Here is a 19,096-nt window from a genome sequence, read left to right as displayed (position 1 = left end):
TCCGGACGCCGCCGTCCCGTCCACACGCCTTGCTCTAATTTTGTGCTGCTCCTCCGGCCGTCTCCACTTCCATCTTGGCCCCTGACACGCACGAGAGAAGAGAGCAGCGAGGTTGGTGGCGTCTGCGTCGATCCTCTCACCTAGTACAGACGTGTGGCGTGCAGATGCTGAGGAGAATACCCGACTAGTACTAGGTCATGTGACACACAGATAGTATTGTCAGTCAGTCGCGGCGATCACACAATGCCATCTCATCTAACTTGCGCGCGGTTTCCACGTGGAACGAGAAGCTGTGAAGAAAACACAAGCTTTTTTTTGTTTTGCGCGGGTGAAGAAAACACAAACTTTAGTTCGTCTCCAACCAAACTCGTCGACTGCCCCCTCCGTTTGAACTAAAACCACGTCACTTATTTATGGATGAAAGGAGGTAATAACTTTTTAAACGCTTCCTCATATGCACTGAGCGGCAGGTTTCGCATCTACTACAAAAAAAAGGAAGAATCCACTTCAGATAACCACGTCTCTGTTAGGAAGCGTGTGGAATGGCTGGGAGCTGGGAGTTGAGGCGTGAACAGCGATTTGGAATTCCTAGCAAATCCTTCAACTCCTCGAATACGATGGGATTTCACCAGGGGTGGGTGGGAACGACAAGAAAACCAAGAAAAACTTTGTCAGAATAGAGGGAAGACGAGACGAAGGAATCTTTCAATGAGTGTAGCCGGCTGCTCAAATTTGAGCAAGAGGGGCAACTTTTGAGGCTTACCTCCTCAAAAACGAAATCTTTCAAGGAGCTGAGTGTTTTTCAAAGTTTGATTAGAGATGCCCTTACAGTGGAGAGGATCAGATCTAGACTAGATCTACTACTAGTTATATAAGAACATATACACACAAAATGCCTACTAGGTCCATTCTATACTAGACACGCCAAAACTAGATCGAAATTGACAGCAAACCACACAAAACCAAACCAAACCAAACAGCAAGGAGTCAGTTCATTTCCTTCTTTCATCTCAGCACAGCAGGGCTAATCTAGCCACCGGGTGACTCCATCTTCTTCGCTCGCAGCTGCGAGTACCTCAATGGACACGTCCAATACAGCCTACAGAAATCCCAACCAACAGAAACCAGGGTGTTACAGACAACTAGACAAGTATTTTGAAATATACTCCCTCCGTCCAAAAAAGCTTGTCCCTCGAATGGATGAATCTAGCACCAAGTTAGTGCGAGATACACCCATTTGAGAGATAAGCTTGGGACAAGTTTTTCCGGACGGAGGGAGTAGCAGCATTGTTCTCAAAGCGACATCGAGAATCAATCCATGGCAAAGTGCACGTACCAAGGAATTTCGGCTGTTGATAAGCTTGCACCCCTCCAGCAAGGAGCCTTCCACTTCCAGCACCCAGCCCTCCCAGATATCGAAACTATGGCTTGCAAACACAAACTCCATCTTCCTATTGATCTGTTAACATGTTGAAAGGCGGTTGCATGTCAAGCGTCGTCAACCGAGGGTATCACTATCAGGAAAGATCGCAAGAGAATTTCTATTTCCCAACCACTTTGACTAGCTCCAACGGAATCAAGATTGGGAGACGTATACTTAACGGAAAAAAAATAGAAATGCACTGGTAGGAATGTGTTGGTTGCATGCTAACTAAGGGCAATCAAGAATCTTTAGTATAAAATTTCAACAGAGTAATTGTGCAAGTAGAGTATTCCTACCCACAAAACTTGAGGTGAAACAAGTAACAGCGACAAAGCATCAAATCCAAAATTATGAGCATACAACACGTGAATGCTGCCTTTTGTTGTTAAGTTCAGATAAAGGCACTTTTTAAAGTCAAACAGAACAGAACAGATTGTGTACATCACCTGCAACAGTTTGCCACCAGCAACAAAGGATCGTAATCCCATCAGATCCTGAAATGTCAATTTGTTTAACCGTTTTAGTACCGAATATGCATCGCACTTGAATAAACTATGAGACTGAACAACCAACAACCAAAATGATAGGGGAACAACTAAAGTCATACCTTGTTTTTGAAAGTGACAAGGAACTGAGCAGCAGGGTCCCTGTTCGTAGCATTTGACACAACATCAAGGATCCAACCACCACCACCAGCAAGTCTTTGTCTTGCAACATGGAACCCTGAATTATCTTTTGCTCTCAAAGCTACAACATAACCATCTTTTAGTGTATCAGGGCATTTTCTACCAAGCACGACAGGTAACTTCTTCTCCGAAGTTATTTCCATTGGGGATTCAGCAGGAGATTTCTGCTTGTACTTTGAGTCCTCAGGGGAAGCAAACCGTGAACTTGAACTTACCACCTGGTCTCTGCCACTCGTTGCATTATCATCATCTCTGCAGAAGGAATAATTACTGTCACTCTCTACAGCAGACAAGTCGTCTGTTTTCTGAGATCTGCGGTGAGCAGGTCTTTTTTTCCCTTTCTTTCCAGAGCGACTACGCCTTCCTTCTGTTCGTGAGCCACTATTTTGTGATGATTGCCCTGGAGCTTGAGATTCTTTATACTGGGATGTGGCTCTTTTCTTTTCATGGTTGAGAGTTAAATGGCTTTCATCAGTCTGATGTTCGCCATCAAAAACTTGTGAATGGTTATCTTTTGTTCCTCTGTCTTGATCATCTTCATTTCCAGCTTCACTAATTTCCTCATCTTCATCAGAAATTGAACTACTTGGAACAACACCATCAAAGAAAAAGGACTGTAGTATTGTGATTGCTTTCTCTCTTATTTCCATCCACACTTCTTCACTATAGTCTGCACTTCGAGGAAGAATTAGAACATTTGGCATCTCCCTAACCTGTAACAAATACATATTAGCCATCAATTTTCCGAGAAACAAGTAATACAGTGATAGCTGTAAAAAGGGGCACCAATTGCCTGCCCTTACTTCACACTAATGGTCTGTCTGTTTGGACAAGAAAGGTCTTGTAGCTAGTTTGTTGTTTCACTGCTACTGTGCTACACATCTTAATGCTATACAAAATGGTCAACTTCTAAATGAAGGAATGTTAAAATAAAATAAATATTTTCTCTTTCATTTTGTTTCAGAGATTCCTCTTCATTGGAGCCATATCAGGAATAATATGGCTTTCGAATGATGATGCAGTTCGATCTTAGATATACTTATTCCAACCCAAGTGGCCATTTACGGACAACATCCATATCATAAGTTTAAATTCCATACCCATGCTTCCATCCATTGTGGACCTTCAACACCATCCAATGCACAACCAGCTATGGTACCATCAAGCAAGAGTTGTTTGAGCGCACAGTCATCTATAAGTTGGCAACTACCAGTGTTGACAATGAATGCTCCTGTGGAATTTAAAAGAAAAGCGACTCACTATTTTAGATCTCAGAGTACTGAAAGTGCTATAAAGTTATAATGCAACAAGCAGAACAAAAAAAGAAGCAAGAAAAATCGTACCAGGCTTAATGTGTTGCAGGCAGTCCCCATTAAGTATATGCATTGTGTCATTTGTTAATGTACAATGCAGTGAAACAAGATCACTTGCTGCCAACAGATCATTGAGAGTATCCATTCTCCTAGCAGCAGCAGGAAATACAATGGAAGGCCGCCGCATTTTCCCTTCAGCCTTCAAAGGGCACGATACTGGAGTTAGAAAAATCGAAATCCGACCAACAGTATACACCCACCTATGCGCACTTGCAGGAGTGTGATTTGGAAAATCACCACAGTTTGTACCAATTTTGCATAAGTTACCAGTGTTTTTCATTTGTACTTCCCAGGAAGGAAGAAATTGGTAGGAACCTTAATAACTCAGCAACTTAAGACTAACAGTAGTACTAGACTAGTCAAAATCACAGACGAATGAGAGCATTAATCTCACAGCATTCCAGCCTCATATCATAACCTGAATGGTTAGTGAAAGACTGACTGCGAATCATCAGAAAGCAATTCCTGAAGCGCAGGAGGGAAGTTGCAGATCGGGCGCTTACCAGATAGCGCGGGTCGAAGTAGAGGACGCTCATCCGGAATGCGAGGCTGCGGGTGGCGAGGCAGCGCGCGGCGGCGGAGCGGCCGACGATGCCGAGCACGAGGCCGTGGCAGCGGCGCATCCCGCGGCAGAGCGGCTGGACGGAGCCGAGGCAGCCGGCGGCAACGGCGGCGGGGGAGGAGGAGACGTGGCGCGAGAGCAGGTGGGTGCGGCGGAGCAGGCCGAGGAAGAGCGCCATGACGGTGTCGGCGACCTCCTCGGCGCGGTTGGCGTCGACGTGGACGAGGCGGAGGCCGAGGTCGGCGGCGGCGGCGGCGTCGGCGGCGCGGTCGGGGGAGCCGAGGCAGAGCAGGAGCTGCCAGGGCCGGAGGCGGCGCTGCGCGGCGCGCGGCAGGTAGGCGAACGACGGGAGCAGGACGGCGGCGGCGGACTCGACGCGGCCCGAGCCGACGGCGGAGAGGGAGACGTGCTCCACCCCCGCCACGCCCGCCAGCAGCTCCCGCTCCGGCGACGGGTCGTCGAGGCAGTTGAGCGACACCACCAGCGGCAGCCCCGCGGCGGCGCCGGCCGGCGAGTGGGCCATCGTGGGCCCGCGGGCGCCGGAGCGCCGGTCGGATCGGGGGGCGGGGAAGCGCTCCGGCGGGGGCTTTTGCTTTGGTTTGGGGGGAACGGATTGCTGCGCGACGCGCGACCTGTCAGAGAGGGAGGGGGAGAGAGGGGTGGGCCCGGGCCCACCGGTTCACGAGGCGAGCGTGGCAACCGCCGGATTCAATTCAATTGTGTGCAGCATCGGTCGCTGCCTGTTTTGGTGTACCAAATTTGCGCCAGCACCTTTGCTGCTAGCAAACGCCTTGTTTTTCTTTTCCATCAAAAAAATTCGGTGAAAACCAGGTTATCACGAAAACCATGCCAAAAACCTATAGGGAGTGCTACACGTCAGTCGGCGGCCTCGCAACCAACCTGTGGTAGGACAGGACAGTGGTATCCCCGGTCCATCAGAGTTCAAGTCATACATTTACATTGGTGCTGGCATTTTCCTGAATTTATTTCAGGCCTTCCGGCGATGTGCATTCAGTGGGAGAAGGTGCTCCCGTCGACTAGGAAGGCGTACGTGGCAACTTCATGAATCTCAAGATGATGTGTCGGCTCCGTCTCTCGAAGGTGCTCGTAGGGATAGGGTGTATGTGTGTGCTTCATAGGGATGAGTGTATGATTGTCTACGTATGTACTTGTTCGGAAAAAGAAAGATCCCCCGCCTAACGAGCCATTAATTTAACGCCGGATGGTCGTCAGACGAGTTTTGCAACAAGGATGATGATGCACTCGAACATTTGCAACAGAGTTCATGTTACAGAACTTTTGCAACATAGGTATTGGTGCAGAATCTTTTTGCACCAGAGCTAATGCTGGAGATTATTTTTTGTCTTTACCTTTTATGTGGTGCTACGGGAGAAAATTATACAACATCACTGGTGTTGCAGAAATCTGTCTTGCAGTAGGGAGGATGTTGCAAGAAAAAAATCCGCCGTCGTACGCCGTGATCTCCCATCGTATGATGGTGAGGGAGGAGCAGCGCCGCCCGTCCTTGCCATCGCGCCGCTGCCGACAAGTGTCGGGACCTCTGACCAAGTCACCTCGCCGCCATCCTCCTCTCCGATGACGAGCACACCAATGAGCATGCCGGAGCACTGCGATCACCGACCACCGACTTGTTGCAGAAATTCCGACGACCCACCCTACAACACCCACCCATGGTGAGGCGGTCTCCCGCGAAATCCAACGGCGACCTACACCACCCGAACATCCTTGTAGCGTCTCCTTCAAAAGAGCCCGGCGACGACGTGGTTTGCAACAAAGGCCGAGTGCGGAAATGATTCTAAAACATGGGTCAAGTTGCAGGAAAGTGAAGTGGCGGGGGTTGGCTCTCGACGTCTGACAATGAAGATTTGACGGGCACGAAGGTGGTTGACGCGGGCAGGTAGATCTGTCGGGTGAACACAAGCGTTTTCCAAAACTATATTACAATTAATCTGAAATTTCTAAAATAAGAAGTAAATTTGGGAAGGTGATGTTCTACAAGCACGTAAAAAATCAAACTTGGGATCGATGTCATCAAACATGTATGGAAGACCCCAATTCAAGGATGATTAGTGACAAATAGTACAACACTAGGGGTGGATCAACGAGCTGCTCGGCACGTTAAGACTAGGCTCGTTAAACTTAACGAGCAGAAAAACTCTGCTCGGCTCTGTTCGTTTGAAGCTCGTTAACCTCGTGAGATCTCATGAGCACTCGTTAACAGACAAGACTATGTTACGGCCTACTAAATGAGTGTGTTGGTGTGTTTTATAAAGTAAGACGGTGACTACAAAAGGATGTGCACTAGTTAATTTGTTGCCTCATATGGGCTAGGTTGTGTCGATTTGATTGAATAGATGGTCTGATGTGCTATAAATTGTCGTCACAAGGCAAAAATGCGGTGTGTTGTATTAACGAGCCGCTCATGAAACTCGTTAGCTCGTTCGTTAAGCTTAACAAGCTAAAATCAATGATTAACTCTGATCATTAAGAATCGAGCTACGAGCTTAACGAGCCGAGCTATCGAGCGCTCATTAATCTCGTGAACTACCAGCTTTTGGTCCAACCCTATATAACGCCACTATTCATGCACAGTTTGTAATTTTTTTCTCTTCGCTCCCAAATGCACACTACTTTGAACTTCTAACTTCACATGTTTATCAGACAACTTCTTTCCCAAACGTCTTTTAAATACTTTTTGAATATATCGAAACATGGTTCCCGTTAAGTCTTTAGTGTAACTTGATTTGCATTGGAGATTTCCTCGTTTTCCAGGTGACAAACGCCTTGTGCTGTGCCCCCTTTGCTCATGTAACTAGTAATCGATAAGGATGAGTCTTACCAATTGGTGTTTAGATGAGCTCTAGTTCATCTAGTTATGAATCTGGGTAGAGGTAATTTCGCACAGAAAGTGGGCTCGAGGTGTAGAAAAATGTCCAGAAAATATATAAAACCTCTGTGTAATATGAAATAGTAGTACAATACACTGATTTTGCACAAATCTTCACATCTCTTGCTATTTGAAAAAGACGTAAGGTTGCGAGTCAGTCCATTCCTCCTTCGTCAGACCCTTATTTTATCACTACTCGGTTTTCCCACCGTTCTCCTTGAAAACCGTCGCAATGCCCATCACTTATTGAATTTCCAAATAAAATATATTTTCTTTAGTAAGCCAATAAGTACTTACCAAATAAGTATTTTTATCAATATTTTTACACAATCGTATTAATATTGATAGGTAAATCACATACTAACATATTAGAAAATTTATACATTCCTGTAATACACAAACAATTATCTATTTTTAAAGATAAAAGTACCTAAGGCTCGGCTATGAGAAATCTTCCAACCGAAAACAAAGGCCAGAAAGGCTATATGTTTATAAACCAAATAGCTATTTAAAAATAACATCCGGTCTCAGATGTAACATCAAATCTTTTAGGAAAATATTTCAATCAATAAAAGGATTAGAGCATCGAGCATAACTCCCGATGGGAAGGGATCAAAAGGGGAGACGTGTCAAATTGACATTGAGACATGGTGATGGCTATGATGGATAAGTCTTATCGATTTTTGGATGGATTTATTCATGAATAAATTATGAACATGTCATTAACAGTGTTAAACTCATATTGATATCTTATCATGTAAGCATGTGCTGCGTATATAGCAGATACATCTACGTAAATAGCTAGTACGTTAACCAAAGAAATAAACATGAGGGGGATGAACAGATCATACCCTTCTATCGGCCAAGCCATAGTCGCCATGGTGATTGTATCCTCGGTAGCCTTCTTCTCGGACTCGGTCTGACTCACGATTAGTGGCTCATCACACGGGGTAGCGGACGAAGACGAATGGTGGCGAGCAGCCGCGTATGAGACGCTCCTCAAAAACCTAATCCCCTTCTCCTAGTGCAGGATTGCAAAGGACAAAGGTCTGGAGGCCTGCTCTTCCATATAGCCGTGCACATGGCGAGCGGGATGGGATCATCGAAAGCAGCAACAACGAGTGGAGCGCTGGTGGGTTGTGTGTGAGGAGGCAAATGCGAGCTGATGTGGGTGAATGCTAGGGTTGTTGATGCCTCCAATATATTAGGGTTGTGGTAAGAAGACGTGGGCTCGACCATGCTCGAGTAGACAACAATTCATGATTTGACGTTTCGGATTCGTAGCGCGTTCGTTAACAATCGTAATTAATTACTCATCTGCCCCATAATGTAAGACATTTTTTTATTTTAGTGTAGTGTCAAAAAATATCTTACATTATTGGATGGATGGAGTACTAATTAAATTTTCGTTTCTAACCGGCAAAAAATAACTACACACATGACATAGGCCTGAGCTCGGCTCATTCATGAAACATGACGCAAGCGAGGCGAGACGGGTGGCGAAGGAGGAGCACGCAGGAACCACTTTTATTCTCATGCTTCAATAACATGTGAAATAGAATCCTTGTACGCCTTGTTCAATTAAACCTTGGCTCAAAGGGATTGGAGAGGATTGAAGGGGATTTAGAGAGATTTAGACCTCTCGGGATTTAATCCCTCTTAATCCTCTTCAAATCCACCTCAACCGAACAAGGCCTTAAAAAGGTCTAAAACTTTCTCCACTCCTGGGATAGCATTAAACTTACATTATGGGATGGATGGAGTACTAATTAAATTTTCGTTCCTAACCGGTAAAAAATAACCGCACACATGACGCAAGCAAGGCGAGACGAGTGGCGGAGGAGGAGCACGCATGAATCACTTTTATTCTCATGCTCCAATAGCATGTGAAAAAGAATCCCTTGTAGGCATTGTTCAGTTAAACCTTCTCTCGGGATTTAAACCCCCTCAATCCCCTTCAAATCCATCTCCACCGAACAAGGCTTTAAGAAGGTCTAAAACTTTCTTCACTCTTGAGATAGTATTAAACTTTGACCACCTAGTCATGACACCTGCATGGGCCTTTAGAGTTTTTTTTTTCTGAAATTGTTTTATGGGCCTAAAGCCCATCTATATAACAAGCTAAGGCCGGCGATTTACACGCTTGGTGGGGTGTGAGAGGGCAAGGGCATTTCAATCTTTACATACGAGCCCCCAAGAAAGCTAGGGTAAAGGGCATTTTGGTCCTTGCATCTGAATCCGACCAAGAAAAACTTGGACAAAAATGGGGGACAAGGGCATTTTGGTCTTTACACATGGAATCGATGAGAAAACCTAGGGTGAGGGTATTTTCGTCTTTTCACGCTAAATCGAGAGGAAAAATTGACAAGAAAAGCTAGGGCAATATATATGTATTGCAAAGTAAACGAAGGCAAATCGTCGAAATCCAGTCAAAATCATCAAATCTCAAAAACAAAACCACTGTTCCCCGTCCCCATTTTTTTCCGGGCATAAACACGGGGCTCGTCCCGTGCTTGCTCGCCGCCGCCGGCGGGTCGTGGCGAGGCCGCCGCCTCCCCGTCTTCTGCTTCCCCGCCGCTGCCACCCCCTTCGCTTCTCCCCCTGCGTCCGGTCTCTGTCGCGGGCGCCTCCTCATCTCGCTTCTCCGCCGCCGGCGCGGCCTTCTACCCTTTCCGTGCTTCCCCGCCGCCACCGCCGCCGCCGTACCCATCCAGAGCGACGGACCTCTTGAGCGTCTGCAGATTCCTTCCACTCTCGGTTTGATTAGGTGCAGATTTGGTGCTCCTTAGTGCTAGTTTGATTCCCCGCTCATGAACTGTTTATGAATATCCTTGAAAATTGTCGGACTTGATGCTTTCTTTTGAACTAAATTACAACTGCCTGCTGACATACCAGTGTAAACTGAATACAAGCGAATAACTTCGCTGTTTTCATCCAGCAATTCTCCTAGTTAATTCCCACCAGGGGGGTGGGGTGGACCGGGGTGGGTGGGTGGGTGGGTGGGTGGGGGGGCACCATCTAGAATTCTAGATCCACTGCTGTCACCCATTGGGCACTAGGGCACTGTTTGAGTTGGATGTACTTATAATTCAGTTATGCACCCTGATGGTTGGAATTGTACCAAAATTATGTATCTTCAGTTGATCTTTCGTATCTCTGTGACGTTCATGCACTCTATAGGGCGGTGTTTGGGTTTTGTGTAGTTATAATTACTGTCATGCTGGAGAGGACTGTATTTGTCAAAAATCTTGATGCTGCAATTAGTTGTATATACTATGATTTTTGTTAACATTTGATCCCTTTTGGGCAGGGCTTGGAAGGTTTGTTTGGTCACACTCAGCGCTGATTGGTGGAAGGTGTTGTTGTGGTTCTCTGTTGTCTGATATCTCGCTGGAATCCATAGTGAGAGCGTGGCTGCTGTTCGTACCTTTTTGAGCTGTGACGGAATGGAGTGCAACAAGGATGAGGCCCTTAGGGCGAAGGAAATTGCAGAGAGGAAGTTCCAATCCAGGGACCTGCAGGGGGCCAAGAAATTCGCCCTCAAGGCCAAGGCTCTCTTTCCGGATCTCGAAGGTATTGTGCAGATGATCACTACCTTGGATGTTTACCTTACTTCGGAGGTGAAGATTGCTGGTGGGAAGGACTGGTACTCTATCCTTTCCGTGGACATGTCGGCAGATGATGAAACTCTGAAGAAGCAGTACAGGAAGTTGGTGCTTCAGCTCCATCCCGACAAGAACAAGTCAGTTGGTGCTGAGGGTGCTTTCCAGATGGTTCAAGAGGCATGGACCGTGCTGTCCGACAAAACCAAGAGAGCGCTGTTTGACCAAAAAAGGAAACTGATTGCAATGCAACAGAAGACATCTCAATCAAATAAGACAAGTGCAGCCAATGGCTTTGAACATTTCGCAGCCAAAGCACCCGCTTCCAAGGCAAGTGCAAACAAAGAAAAGACAGGATCAGCAACATCTGCAGTGCGCCAGCGCCCGCCCCCGCCCCCACCCCCACAGCGCCCGTCTCCACCCCCGCCACCACAGCGGCCGCTTCCCCGCCATCAGGCTGCTGCTCCAGCTCCACCTCCAGCAGCACAACCTACATTTTGGACCTCATGCAACAGGTGCAAGATGAATTTTGAATACCTCAGAGAGTATTTAAATCGCAATCTGCTTTGCCCTAGCTGCCGCGAGCCGTTCATAGCAAAAGAGGTTCCGATGCCACCACCTGAGGTTGTTCAGGCAGTACGTGATTCAAACATCCATGGTGCAACTCACGATGCAAGCACTGGCAGAAAGTTTCAGTGGGGTCTGTTCTCAAGGACAGCTGGTCCAGCTAGTGCTACTGCATCATCTGCTGCTGGTGCTCAAGCTGCTAATATGGTTCATCAGACGTATGAGAAAGTCAAGAGAGAGAGGGAGGAGGCGCAAGCTGCAGCAAGAAGGGAAGAAGCTCTTCAGAGGAAGCACAATCCTCTAAAAAGGAAAGCAAATGTGTCCGAGAATGTTAACCATGGAATGGGTGATGTTGCATCTGGAAAGAAGATGAAAACTGTGGGTAACGATGCTGGAGTTGGTTCTTCCTCCATTCTCTCAGGTCCATGGGCCAATTATGTTGGAACGCCTGGTGGAACTATACCATTTTCAAGCAACAGTGGAGCCTTTGAGTTTCAAGGTGCTAATGGTGTGATACCGAATTGGAGACCCAGGCCTTCTACTCGGATCAGCGTAACTAGGACTTTCTCTAAGAAGGATATTAGGAGCATTTTGATTGACAAGATGAAGAGCAATTTGAGGGAGAATCTAAAGGAGATAAGAAGTAAACCACTCCAAGTTACAGTTAATGGAAAAGCTAGCGAGAAACATGTGGTTAACGAACATGTTGAGGGTAATGAAACTCTTGCATCAGATGATTCTACCGCAAACAAAGATGTCTCTGCTGATCCAGAGGAGAATGGTTCTTCTAATAGCGCAGATGCTGAAAATGAAGATGACAACACTTTCTCCTATACTGTTCCTGATCCTGATTTCCATGATTTTGACAAGGATCGTACTGAGGAATCTTTTCAGAGTGATCAAATTTGGGCTTCATATGATGATGAAGATGGTATGCCTCGTTATTACGCATACATTCAGAAAGTTATCTCCTTGACTCCATTTAAGGTCAAAATAAGTTATCTCGCATCGAGGACAAATAGTGAATTTGGACCATTGAATTGGGCTTCTTCTGGCTTCATAAAGACATGCGGTGATTTCAGGATTGGTAAATACGAAACCGTAGATATAATCAATATGTTCTCTCACCAGATAAAATGGGAGAAAGGTCCACGTGGGGTGGTCAAAATTTATCCGCGGAAAGGTGATATCTGGGCTTTGTACCGAAATTGGTCCCCTGACTGGAATGGAGATACTCCTGATAATGTGCTTCATGTTTATGATCTGGTTGAGGTACAGGATGATTATGATGAAGATAATGGAATTTCTGTCATTCCCTTGATTAAGCTCACTGGATTTCGAACAGTTTTCCAGCATCATCAGGACCGGGATGCCATCAAGAGGATTCCAAAGGGAGAGATGTTTCGGTTTTCACATCAGGTTCCCTTTTACAGGATGTCAGGGGAAGAAGCTCCAAATGTCCCTAAAGGTAGCTTTGAGGTAGATCCAGCTGCTATCTCTAAAGAACTTCTTCAGGGAATCACTGAAACTGTGAAGGAGGCAGAGGGAACTTCTAAATGCTGATTAAAACAGTTGATGCTGACTCGGTTATGCCTTTGTTGACCTGCCGTTTTGAATCAAATATTTGTTGACATCTGCTAGTTTCTATAGTTTCCTAGCCTCTACTACTTTTGACTATCACCTTTGTATACAGTTGTTGGTCTGGGGCTAGCCATTCCTAAATCATCTTGTATGGCATCTGGGCATGTGTCTTGTCATCTCAAAACTTAAACAGTGATGCTGATAATGTGAGTTAGAGACATAGTCATTTTGTATGTCACAAAAACTTGGAAGTGCTGATACTTCTACAATATGTTGTTTTATCTCTAGCTGTATGAGAATGAAGGTTTTGCTATTTTATCTGGTTGCTCAACATACCACTTGGTTAACATTATGGATGGTTTGGATCGGTACTCCACGAACATCCTTTTCCAGGTTGTTACCAGCAGTACTGATATTTGTGGCCGAACAGTGTATCACAGTATTGTTTTGTCCTTATTGTCAGCGAAGTTTTTCCCTTTTCTGGAGTTTTCTTTTAATTCTTTTACTCCCTCCGGTCCATATTGGTTGTCGCAGCTTTAGTACAACTTTGTACTAAAGCCGTGACAATTAATATGGATCAGAGGGAGTACTGCTAACCAAATCCTGAATGGCATTAATATTTGGACATATGAAGAAGAAAGTTCTTTGCAGAATATCCGCTGTTTGTTTTCAGGTATGCGGACTGTCCATGTAATGCTTACCTACAACCTTTTTTGTGGGCAAAAACATGTACTCATTAGATTCACAGCTTATTATGTACAGATTGCCTCTTCTGGACCTCACAGCCGCGATCTATAATGCCCCACAGCTGCGGTGTACAACCCCTCCTATTTCCAGAAGAAAAGAGTCTGGCAGCAATTGAAGGCAGAACCAGTTACTTGGTGAGCCTCATGGATGATGCACACTTGTGGAGAGTGAGCAATCAAGCATATGGTTCAATCCTGAGGTGTCATTGTGGTTGTGGAAACTGAGGAACTAAGCAAGGTTCTTCAACCTCAGTTGACCTTTGTTGACAGTGAGTGGCCTGGCATGGCTAAGTGAAGCAAAATCGGTTCTTATCATAACTGTGCCCAGGGAAAGTCAAGGTATCAACTGTCATTTACTCATTTTTCTCCTGTCTTCCTGCATTTGCACAATACCGTTTGCTTTTCTTCTGACGTCCTTGTCTTGAAATATACTTTAGCTATTGTATGTCTGCATAAGATAGTATTACTGTCGATGTGAAACTTTTCCGCTGGAACTACTGTTACTATTAGACTTAGCAAAAACTTGTGTCTTGCTTGGCTTGGTGTACTTGCATTTATTTCATTATTATTAGTAAAATAGCGCGTCTGCTGAACTAGCCTATGTATTTTTTGTTATAAAGATGTTGGAATATGTCCTTTTTGGCAAATTCCCCTTAACTTTACTCGAAGAACATTTAAGAGTTGCTGGTGACATAGCCCTTTTAGGTCCATATCACCAGGAACAAGAATCTCTGTCTTAAAGGAAAGAATGTAAGCAAAGCCAGAACGCATGGCGTAACCCTCTCAGCGACGCGCCACATCGGAACCCGGGTGTGGTGGAAAATGGGCAAGGGCCGGGCCGTCACCCCCCAAGTGGCGCGCCGTATCTTGATCCGGATACGGTGGCAAGTGAGCGAGGATCGGGTCGTCGCATCCTTAGTGGCGCGCTACATCGGCGCCCGGATGTAGTGGAAAATGAGCAAGGGTCTTCGCATTTGACTCGACGAGTGCGAAGGGTAAGGAAGCTAGCCGAGCCTAGGAGGATTCGCTTAGGTAGCTGGAACGTAGGGTCTCTGACAGGGAAGCTTCGGGAGTTAGTTGATGCAACAGTGAGGAGAGGTGTTGATATCCTTTGCGTCCAAGAAACCAAATGGAGAGGACAGAAGGCGAAGGAGGTGGAGGATACCGGCTTCAAGCTGTGGTACACGGGGACGACTGCAAATAGAAATGGCGTAGGCATCTTGATCAACAAGAGCCTCAAGTATGGAGTGGCAGACGTCAGGAGACGTGGGGACCGGATTATCCTGGTCAAGCTGGTAGCTGAGGACTTGGTTCTCAATGTTATCAGCGCATATGCCCCGCAAGTAGGCCACAATGAGAACACCAAGAGGGAGTTCTGGGAAGGCTTGGAAGACATGGTTAGGAGTGTACCGATTGGTGAGAAGCTCTTCATAGGAGGAGACCTCAATGGCCACGTGGGTACATCTAACACAGGTTTTGAAGGGGCGCATGGGGGCTTTGGCTATGGCATCAGGAATCAAGAAGGAGAAGATGTCTTAAGCTTTGCTCTAGCCTACAACATGATTGTAGCTAACACCCTCTTTAGAAAGAGAGAATCACATCTGGTGACTTTTAGTAGTGGCCAACACTCTAGCCAGATTGATTTCATCCTCTCGAGAAGAGAAGATAGGCGTGCGTGCCTAGACTGTAAGGTGATACCCGGGGAGAGTGTTGTACCCCAGCATAAGCTGGTGGTTGTTGACTTTCGCTTTCGGATTTGTGTCCAGCGGGATAAGCGTGCCAAGGTCGCTAGAACGAAGTGGTGGAAGCTCAAGGGGGAGGTAGCTCAGGTGTTCAAGGAGAGGGTATTTAAGGAGGGCCCTTGGGAGGAAGGAGGGGATGCGGACAATATGTGGATGAAGATGGCAACTTGCATTCGTAAGGTGGCCTCGGAGGAGTTTGGAGTGTCCAGGGGAAGGAGAAGCGAAGATAAGGATACCTGGTGGTGGAATGATGATGTCCAGAAGGCGCTTAAAGAGAAGAAAGATTGCTTCAGACGCCTATACCTGGATAGGAGTGCAGACAACATAGAGAAGTACAAGATGGCGAAGAAGGCCGCAAAGCGAGCTGTTGGTGAAGCAAGGGGTCGGGCATATGAGGACCTCTACCAACGGTTAGGCACGAAGGAAGGTGAAAGGGACATCTATAAGATGGCTAAGATCCGGGAGAGGAAGACGAGGGATATTGGCCAAGTCAAATGCATCAAGGACGGAGCAGGCCAACTCTTGGTGAAGGACGAAGAGATTAAGCATAGATGGCGGGAGTACTTCGACAAGCTGTTCAATGGGGAGAATGAGAGTTCTACCATTGAACTGAATGACTCCTTTGATGAGACCAGCATGCGTTTTGTGCAGCGCATCCAGGAGTCTGAGGTGAAGGAGGCTTTAAAAAGGATGAAAGGAGGCAAGGCGATGGGCCCTGATTGTATCCCCATTGAGGTGTGGAAAGGTCTCGGGGACATAGCGATAGTATGGCTAACCAAGCTTTTCAACCTCATTTTTCGGGCAAACAAGATGCCAGAAGAATGGAGACGGAGTATATTAGTACCAATCTTCAAGAACAAGGGGGATGTTCAGAGTTGTACTAATTACCGTGGAATTAAGCTGATGAGCCATACAATGAAGCTATGGGAGAGAGTCATTGAGCACCGCTTAAGAAGAATGACAAGCGTGACCAAAAATCAGTTTGGTTTCATGCCTGGGAGGTCGACCATGGAAGCCATTTTCTTGGTATGACAACTTATGGAGAGATATAGGGAGCATAAGAAGGACTTGCATATGGTGTTCATTGACTTGGAGAAGGCCTATGATAAGATACCGCGGAATGTCATGTGGTGGGCCTTGGAGAAACACAAAGTCCCAGCAAAGTACATTACCCTCATCAAGGACATGTACAATAATGTTGTGACAAGTGTTCGAACAAGTGATGTCGACACCGATGACTTCCCGATTAAGATAGGACTGCATCAGGGGTCAGCTTTGAGCCCTTATCTTTTTGCATTGGTGATGGATGGGGTCACAAGGGGTATACAAGGAGATATCCCATGGTGTATGCTCTTTGCGGATGATGTGGTGCTAGTTGACGATAGTCGGACGGGGGTAAATAGGAAGTTAGAGTTATGGAGACAAACCTTGGAATCGAAAGGGTTTAGGCTTAGTAGAACTAAAACCGAGTACATGATGTGCGGTTTCAGTACTACTAGCTGTGAGGAGGAGGAGGTTAGCCTTGATGGCCAGGTGGTACCTCGGAAGGACACCTTTCGGTATTTGGGGTCAATCTTGCAGGAGGATGGGGGTATTGATGAAGATGTGAACCATCGAATCAAAGCCGGATGGATGAAGTGGCGCCAAGCTTCTGGCATTCTCTGTGACAAGAGAGTGCCACAAAAGCTAAAAGGCAAGTTCTACAGGACGGCGGTTCGACCCGCAATGTTGTATGGCGCGGAGTGTTGGCCGACTAAAAGGCGACATGTTCAACAGTTAGGTGTGGCGGAGATGCGTATGTTGAGATGGATGTGTGGCCACACGAGGAAGGATCGAGTCCGGAATGATGATATACGAGATATAGTTGGGGTAGCACCAATTGAGGAGAAACTTGTCCAACATCGTTTGAGATGGTTTGGGCATATTCAGCGCAGGCCTCCAGAAGCTCCAGTGCATAGCGGACGGCTAAAGCGTGCGGAGAATGTCAAGAGAGGGCGGGGTCGACCGATTTTGACATGGGAGGAGTCCATTAAGAGAGACCTGAAGGATTGGAGTATCGACAAAGAGCTAGCTATGGACAGGGGTGCGTGGAAGCTTGCTATCCATGTGCTAGAGCCATGAGTTGGTTGCGAGATCTTATGGGTTTCACCTCTAGCCTACCCCAACTTGTTTGGGACTAAAGGCTTTGTTGTTGTTGTTGTTGTAAAGTCGAGATGGACATGTGAGCTTGTGTTTGATCTAGCTCCGGATATACTGCTTTGCATATATGGACTCAGGTGGAGCTATGTGGACCAAAGGGACTTTAGATATTTCCTAGGTACAGTAGTATGTTGCGCCAACGGTCTCTCGTCTCTCTGTTATCCGATTTAAGCTTTAACAAGCTATATGTAAGGTCATGTCTTACTGTGTGCCTTATGAAGGCTAGTTTTCCATTATCACGTGCTCACCATAGAGGCGCAAAAATTAATAAGCAATTGAACGGGAAAATGGGTGGAAAGCCTTGTGTGCTTACAAAGTGTTTGTACCGTGTTAGTTGCCTCTTATATTTCCGATGACCTACATTGATCTGATAATTTACTGTCGGTTAGAGGTTGAGGCAGGTCTAACATCAGCTATTTTTGATGGCAACAGAACAGAGTATGGATGACGCATCTCTGGCCTGAGCACGACATGATCCAGGCGTTATCTAGGTAGGGTTGGTTATCGATCCTCTGTGATAACATTTATGTTCCCTGGATGTGAGTATGAAATCTGCTTTTTTTTTTTATAACAGGCGAGTATGAAATCTTGCAGCTTGTTGGAATATACTGCCCTGACGGTGAGGGTCGGTCAAATGCGGTCTCGATTGGTTGCCCACGGACACACTTGTCGGTCGGTTGCTACTGATTTTATCTTTCTTATTATTTTCATTTCTGATTGCCGTAAACCATGAAAGGAGTACCCGTCCATTCATCTTAATGGTTCTACAGTGGGTTTTCAGTAATGAAAATCGGAAGGGGGAAGCCCTTCTTTGATCAAAAATAATAATTCATAATGGAGGTTCGGGATTTGCATTGGATTGCGTGGCTATGGTTTGTTAGTGAATGAATGGCTGTGGTCCATCTTATATAGGCTGGTACCAAATTGTTGCATACGGCCAGGCTCAAGTTTGAGCCCAAGAAATTGAAAAATCTGCAGCACATGCACATTGGCACATATCCGTTCATTTTGAAATGGCAGCAATCCAGCCAGGGCTGGAGCACGGCACTCTCCTTGTTCAATGGCGTTTCATTTCATTCAAGTGGACTGATGTCAACTCTGGATTGCATCTAGCGTCACGTTGATTAGTATCGTTAATTCGTTGGAGGTCGATCGGGTGGCTAGCGAACTAGCATTGCCGATAGAACCATGGCCTCCACTCCAGGCGCATCCCCGTGCCCGCTCGGCCGTCTTGTCCCCGCCGGAAGAGTACGCGGACGTCATCTCCGCCGTGCCCACAGTCACCATGCGTGGAGGCCAGGTGATGCGCCAGAAACAGGGCGCCTGGCAGGCAGGTCCACCAGCGCGGCAGAAATCACATATCTGACCTCAGACAGAAATCAAATCACAAACTGACCTGGTCACGAAATTTTTTCACTCTGCTGACCCTTTGGTGTGGCGCCCGACAGCCGGGCGCCGCACCCTACTGTGCAGCGCCCTTTCCTTAGGCGTCGCACATCCTGCCAGCGTGGCAGCCCTGGTCCAGTTGCGGCCCCACACGCACCTGTGCAACGCCTAAGATCTAGGCGCCACACACCTGTAATGTGCAGCGCCTAGCTCTTGGGCGCTGCACAGTCTGTGTTCCACTTGGGTTGGCCCCACCCTCTCTCCCCTCCCACCCCCACCCCACACACCCCCACCCGACCCAAACCCTTAGACTTGCGGCCC

General features: G+C 46.6%; 2 protein-coding genes and 1 pseudogene across 2 annotated transcripts; 2 read left to right on the top strand and 1 right to left on the bottom strand.

The window, feature by feature from the left end:
• Nucleotides 1–744: 744 nt before the first annotated feature.
• On the bottom strand, nt 745–4,609 carry LOC119303943 (C-terminal binding protein AN-like). Its single transcript, XM_037581103.1, has 7 exons — nt 3,986–4,609; nt 3,453–3,621; nt 3,210–3,340; nt 2,031–2,822; nt 1,870–1,917; nt 1,337–1,459; nt 745–1,099 (listed from the first exon to the last, which is right to left on the bottom strand). Exons 1-7 carry the CDS (start codon nt 4,565–4,567, stop codon nt 1,025–1,027), a joined length of 1,920 nt encoding a protein of 639 aa, XP_037437000.1. The 5' UTR covers nt 4,568–4,609; the 3' UTR covers nt 745–1,024.
• A 4,787-nt stretch (nt 4,610–9,396) lies between these two features.
• Nucleotides 9,397–13,018, top strand: LOC119303942. The gene is made up of 2 exons (XM_037581102.1): nt 9,397–9,719; nt 10,263–13,018. The coding sequence occupies exon 2, from the start codon at nt 10,399–10,401 to the stop codon at nt 12,682–12,684; it is 2,286 nt and encodes a 761-aa protein (XP_037436999.1). The 5' UTR covers nt 9,397–9,719; nt 10,263–10,398; the 3' UTR covers nt 12,685–13,018.
• A 1,224-nt stretch (nt 13,019–14,242) lies between these two features.
• LOC119303948 lies at nt 14,243–16,450 on the top strand (annotated as a pseudogene).
• The last annotated feature ends 2,646 nt before the right edge of the window (nt 16,451–19,096 follow it).

Source organism: Triticum dicoccoides, chromosome 5A, assembly GCF_002162155.2.
Source record: "Triticum dicoccoides isolate Atlit2015 ecotype Zavitan chromosome 5A, WEW_v2.0, whole genome shotgun sequence".
Taxonomy (NCBI): Eukaryota; Viridiplantae; Streptophyta; class Magnoliopsida; order Poales; family Poaceae; genus Triticum; species Triticum dicoccoides.
This window is presented reverse-complemented; position numbering and strand designations above follow the sequence as displayed.

Coding starts and splice junctions, on each gene's coding strand:
- LOC119303943 (XM_037581103.1), bottom strand. CDS start 4,567: ATGGCCCACTCGCCGGCCGGCGCCGCCGCGGGGCTGCCGCTGGTGGTG. Junction 3,622..3,985: donor ACTTCGACCCGCGCTATCTG/GTAAGCGCCCGA, acceptor TGCCCTTTGAAG/GCTGAAGGGAAAATGCGGCG. Junction 2,823..3,209: donor CACAATGGATGGAAGCATGG/GTATGGAATTTA, acceptor TATTTGTTACAG/GTTAGGGAGATGCCAAATGT.
- LOC119303942 (XM_037581102.1), top strand. CDS start 10,399: ATGGAGTGCAACAAGGATGAGGCCCTTAGGGCGAAGGAAATTGCAGAG.